Source organism: Hyalella azteca, unplaced genomic scaffold (genome assembly GCF_000764305.2).
Source record: "Hyalella azteca isolate HAZT.00-mixed unplaced genomic scaffold, Hazt_2.0.2 contig13749, whole genome shotgun sequence".
In the NCBI taxonomy this organism is placed as follows: domain Eukaryota; kingdom Metazoa; phylum Arthropoda; class Malacostraca; order Amphipoda; family Hyalellidae; genus Hyalella; species Hyalella azteca.
Genome location: NW_025943659.1, coordinates 16,815 through 22,965, shown reverse-complemented (window position 1 = coordinate 22,965; position 6,151 = coordinate 16,815). Strand labels below are relative to the sequence as shown.

The 6,151-nt window shown below is 38.8% G+C and overlaps 1 protein-coding gene across 1 annotated transcript; it reads right to left on the bottom strand.

Annotated features, from left to right (window-relative positions):
- Window positions 1–1,466: 1,466 nt before the first annotated feature.
- On the bottom strand, window positions 1,467–5,595 carry LOC108667868 (TATA-box-binding protein). Its single transcript, XM_018154965.2, has 6 exons — window positions 5,147–5,595; window positions 4,780–4,937; window positions 4,204–4,447; window positions 3,822–3,925; window positions 2,976–3,070; window positions 1,467–2,566 (listed from the first exon to the last, which is right to left on the bottom strand). The coding sequence occupies exons 1-6, from the start codon at window positions 5,381–5,383 to the stop codon at window positions 2,493–2,495; spliced, it is 912 nt and encodes a 303-aa protein (XP_018010454.1). The 5' UTR covers window positions 5,384–5,595; the 3' UTR covers window positions 1,467–2,492.
- Window positions 5,596–6,151: the final 556 nt, after the last annotated feature.

Sequence of the window (6,151 nt, the reverse complement as noted above, 5' to 3'; positions counted from 1 at the left end):
AGACTACTTAACAGATTTGAACGAAATTTTGAATATACATTCTTAACTTCGAAACGGAGATGTTTAGCACCGAATCGACACTTCTGTGAACTCGCTTGTCAAAACTACATGCACAACTTAACCAGCCATAACTCCTTCAATACTGAACGGATTTGATTGAATTTTGGAATATAAGTAGGTAGATATTGTCAATACGCTGTGATATGAATCAGTACAGATTTTTACATCACTTCGTTTTCAATTCAAACGAAAAAACACGATTTTAAGCAACCTAACCACTCATAAGTACTTCAGTACTAAACGGATTTGCTTGAATTTTGTAATATGAGTAGTAATCATCATGACGCTGCGATAAGAATTATTACAGATTTTTACATTTTTTCGTTTTTACGACTAAACGCAATTTTTAAGCAACCTTAGTTGGGTTTTGCATTTGAGTCTGCAAGCGAGTTCGCAGGCGGCTCCGGAGAAGTGTCGATTCGGTAGTGACGTAGACAAAATTGCAAAAAAGTATGACCGAAACATGATACTGAGAGGAAGGCTACCATGATTTATCATTTTGTGTGTACATTTCCGTTGAAACTTAATTTGGAAGCTATTTATTGGTTACTGCCTTTTTGGCAGCTTGTCGGAATACCGGCGTGGAAATATCCGAGTCAGACCCGTACAGCGTATAAAGCAGGAGCCGATCAATGTTGCGTGACATAAAAGCCACAGCTCTCCGCTAACCGACACTGTCCACCATATCGCCTTCCAGCCTATGCATGGGCGTTACGGCTCTCAGCTTTTAGGCTAGGAGTTGGAAGCTCAAAACTTAGTTCAAAAAGTGACCTCTTGGCGTTGCTATACTTCGCAAGGGCGCAACAGTTCCTCTTTTTACGTTAGTATCATGACTCAATAGACAGATGGTGTCCGAGAGCCACGAGTGTGGGAGACTTGTGCCCGCCAGGATATTGAATTCAAAATGCACCTACTGACTTCCAAAACACACCTGGCTGGTGGTTACTCCGTTTGTCTGCCTGGGCTCTGAACAGGGCAGAAAAAAAACTACTTAACATATTTCAGGAAATATCTTGTCCCAGACTACACTAATGCATGCTCTTAACGATACTTGCACTTCTACTATGATATCAATGGCTCTGAAGACAACCGTATGGCTGGATACGCCGCTATGTGGGATGCCGAGGAGAGATCTCTGAAGCTTCATGCTACTCATCAATAAAACAGCCGAGCTCTGCATCCTTCTGTGCGCCCTCACCATTGCTGGAGAAAGCACAAACATGGAAGTATGCATATTAATACATACTAAGGTAATGCATATTTGAGAGAATTGGTCACCAGTGAGCATTTCTGAACGAATGGCAAGTGCATACGGCTGATACTGTGGTTGATTGCAGTGAATGAGGAGTACCCCATATCATTTACTGGTATGTGACTAGTATTTAGGTATACGAAAAATGAAACAATTTAAACGAACCAGTAGTTTCTTCATTGAATGAGCGAAACTACAGAATGTCTCCTGCAAAAGTAAAGGCCATCACAAGCAAGCTCTGTTGCACGAGTCTACGGACAAGACTTAACGTGCACAACAGAACACAACGCTGATCTCGTTATGAGTGCGTGGCCGTGAGGCATAAGTGACATTTATCCAACTCCATTCGCGTCAGGAAGAAATTAATTAGTACAATGACAACAGATATTAACGATAGGTTGTAAGAACGTAACAAGCAATGCCTTAGGAACCAAAAAAAAAAAAACAAATTTGCAGAAAAAAAAAAACACACTGAGCGTATGATGTCAAAGTGCCCCAATTTCCATCCCCATACAATTATTTAAATCAATCGTATCTCAACTACGGAAAGGTTTACTTGATTTAAAGCAAAAATATTGTTAAGCAGAAAAAAGGAAACGTATAAGGAGTCGTGATGAAGAAATGCTTGTGTTGAACAGCACGTACAATAAACAAGTTCAAAATAACTTAGTCCGCATAAAATTCTGATTCCACGAAAAGACTACACATGATCGCACAAGAACCTCAATAACATGATGCTCCATAAAGAATGGTCTAGACAGGAATATATAGGTACCAGAACTTGGCTTAGAGAATATTTCTCTATTACAGACGAGCCAACCGATGAAACGCTTGTCTGAGTAAATCCGGATACATCTTTCCTCGCGCATCTAGAGTTAAATTAGAGTTAACAAAGGTCTACTAAATTTCGAAATATAAAAATCATGAGTTCTGGAGAGCATACTCAAAGTGTAGTTAATTATTTAGATACTGTAGCTATGGAACTCATCAGTGAAAAATCACATGCACCCATCGCCCCTCGCAGCGCATCTAACTGTCCGCATTGCAACGCATCTTAAGATAGTAAAGGATTTTAACATAGATTGTAGAGGCAAACGACGCGAAACTAAATGCCTTAATAAAGAACTAAAGTATTGACGAACAGGTACGGGGTTGCTCAGAGCTGGCATAGCTCCCAGGATTACTTTTTGAAGCTCTTTAAAATTGGATAGATGTTTTCAAATGCCTCGTAGATCTGCTCTCTAACCTTCGCTCCTGAAAAACATGAACAATATGTTAATTATTTGAACATATAATTTCTTGGACAAAGCAAGTCTCAGATGAGGCAAGATATTATTGATACCAGAAGAATGAATAATTTTGACGTCAAGTAGCCTCACATAACTGGCTCACATACACCTCACTATAGATGTGATTTTTCTACGTTACAAGCGACATTTCTTTGTACCACAAGGTTAGATGTCTTTACCAAAGTTTGCACAAAAGCACATAGATGTCCCAAAAGCACAAATTCCATTTCTTCAAGTTGATTGTGAGGTAAAGCTGGGAAGTCACAAGGAATAGTTCTAAATGGGCAAATAAATACAATAATAGTTTCATATTTCTAACTCAATTACAAGCAAAACAGTTGATGATGGCAAGTGAAAGAGCGGTTTACACTCACCTGTCAGGACGACCTTGCCAGAGACAAATATCAGCAGCACAATGCGGGGTTTGACCATACGGTAAATGAGGCCAGGGAATAACTCGGGTTCATAACTGCAAATAAAAACAACTAAAATGAGAGAAAATTTTCATACAAGATAGAAATAAGGATCCAGAAAATTGTCCATCATGTGGTATCTCACTGAAAAATCTATAAGTAAAAATCTCTCTCTAAATGTTAGATCAAAAAATTAAAAATGATGTCTGGTTGTAGATGAAGAAATGTAAAATTTCAATTGCAATTAGGTGAATAAAATGAAAAAGGTTCAGTTTGCAATCGTTACTATCATTTATAAATGAAACCATGTATATAAATTATAGAGTAAAATTGTTAACACTCAGACTAGAAAGAGAAAGTAAAATTTCAAACCAGTTAATGAACTTCATCACAAGCGGGGGGGAGAAGCAGGTTTTGGTGTGTCTTATTGCTTGAAATTCAGCGATAAATTAACAAATCTTTATTGAAACACAGAGAGATATTGTACATCAAGCCGCTGATGAATAGGAACTTTGGTAAGAAGTGTTAATGACTACCAAGATAAAACTTCCTCCACATCACCACCTAATAAATTATTCACTCATCACACCACCACTTCATCACCCACTCATCACACTACCACTTCATCACCCCCTCATCACACCACCACTTCATCACCCACTCATCACACCACCACTTCATCACCCACTCATCACACCACCACTTCATCACCTACTCATCACACCACCACTTCATCACCCACTCATTCATCACCCACTCATCACACCACCACTTCATCACCCACTCATCACACCACCACATCATCACCTGCTGAACTGGTTGTGGGCAAGCACAAGTCCCTCCAGCCTGATGGGGAACTTGACGTCACAGCTACCGACCATATTCTGGATCTTAAACTCCATAAACTTGGCCTGTAATTAAATAATAACAAATTTGCTTACAGATAATACTAAAGGGATACATCAGCTTCAATCTAAACATATTAAATTTAACTAATAATTAGCAAGTTATTTTTTGATTAACTTTGAGAAAAAGTCATACTAGATGATAATGATGATAATAATAATAATAGAAAATATTAATATTTCTATATGAAGAACAGATCATAATTATTGAGAAAATATCTAATCACATGAGGATCAATAGAAAAATAAAGTATACTATTCCTCCAGAGTGCAGAGATACTCACTGGAAATCCCAACTTTTGAATAATCCTGGCATATTTACGAGCTGCCAGCCTGGAGTCTTCTTCGCTCTTAGCGCCTGTGCAGACCATCTTGCCAGAGGAGAATATGAGCGCAGTCGTCCTGGGCTCTCGGATCCTCATGATGACGGCAGCAAAACGCTTAGGATTGTACTCTGCATTACGGGCCTGGGTTGCAATCGTCTGGAGCTTCAGCTGGCAGCCCAGGGTGACTGTGGAGACTATATTCCTGCAATAATAGATAATATGTAAGAGGAGCTATAACAGCAGCAATAGATAACATGCAAGAGGCGCTATACCTGCAACAACAGATGACATGTATGAGGTGCCATACTTGCAACAATAGATGACATGTAAGAGGCACTATACCTACAACAATAGATGACATGTAAGACACATGGGCTCTTGAAACGCATAATAATGTGAATGCAAGAAATTATACATACCATAAGTATGGAAAAGACTGACATAGAAAAAAAAACACTTGACATGGGGGATTTGGTTCAAACAGACTCATTTGCTTTTCCGAAGATGTATGGAAATAAATGGTAGGAAACTAACTGGAGCTGAGGCAAGATGCCAGAGTCAGGAGTAAGAGGGGTGTTGGGCCCTGCCATGGGAGTGGAGGGAGCCATGTTGCTCATGAGGCCTCCACTGCTGTGCATCAGGGAGCCACTCATGGCAGGAGACAAGACACTGCCACCTCCCATGCCTCCACCCTGCAAATAACCACATGACACTAGTTATGCAAATTTTACATTAATAATCAAAGTCACCAAAAAGAAAATCTTCATTATAAACAAAATAAATGGTCGGTAAAGAGTCAAAATTGGATATATATATATACATTTACATTGAATGTAAAAAAAAAACAATTAAACACAAAATGGTCACTTGCTGTTGTTAAAAAATACCACCGTCCACTCACAGGAGTATGAGGCTGCATTAGACTGTGAGGAGTAAGCCCTGAGCTGAAATTGGAAAGGCTTGGCTGTTGTTGGAGGCTCAAGTGTTGTTGCTGAGCAGACAGCTGTTGTTGTTGGGCAGACAGCTGTTGTTGCTGCTGTTGTGCAGCAGGCAAGATCATTTCTTCCTCACCAGCATGAGCCATTGGTGTACCAATGCTGGGGATACTGAACCCAGGACTTGGCAACATTTCATCCATGATTGCAAATAAGTAGGCCAAAATACAGCAAATAAAAGTTGGTGGATTTGAAAACTGGCCTAAAACTTCAGAAATTGATAGCAAATGCAAAGAAAAATGAAAATTTGGCACAATATCTTTCTAATATTCTTTCAGGAACAAAGAATCTGCAAAAATCCATTCATGATGGGTATGTTAGGCACTGTAATGCATCTGAAGAGGACAGAATTGTTTGTGTTTAGGTGATTTGAAAAATGAACTCTTGACCTCTGAGCACATTTTGCTAAACAATGAATTTGCTAACAAAACCATTGACACCAAAATTTCAATTGATCAAGCACCTCATAGCCAACCAAACAATGAACCAACATCCAACAGAAACATCACAACTACTTATTAGGTATCAAAAATAGATTAACAACAGCTACGTATAAGACAGATTATCAAGTCCTAAATTCTATTGAACAAAATGATAAAAGCACAACAGCAACTGACCAAAGCTAACTTTTGACATAGTAGATACTGCAAAAAAAAAAATAGAAAGTCATGAATTCTCTCTTGAATAATAAACCTTACAAAAATAAAGACCACTACACGAGACAAATGTACTTTACAAATTTTCCTGCAATAAAGTAGGTACATTGTAGACTCCTACAGAATTTATATAAATTACATTGGTATAACTAGTGCAACCTTAGGCTGATGCCTAACATGCCACCTACAATCTGGGGTATTAAGAGCACAGAGATGGGACATTAACAGCATGCACCAGCACTGACATGCCATGCT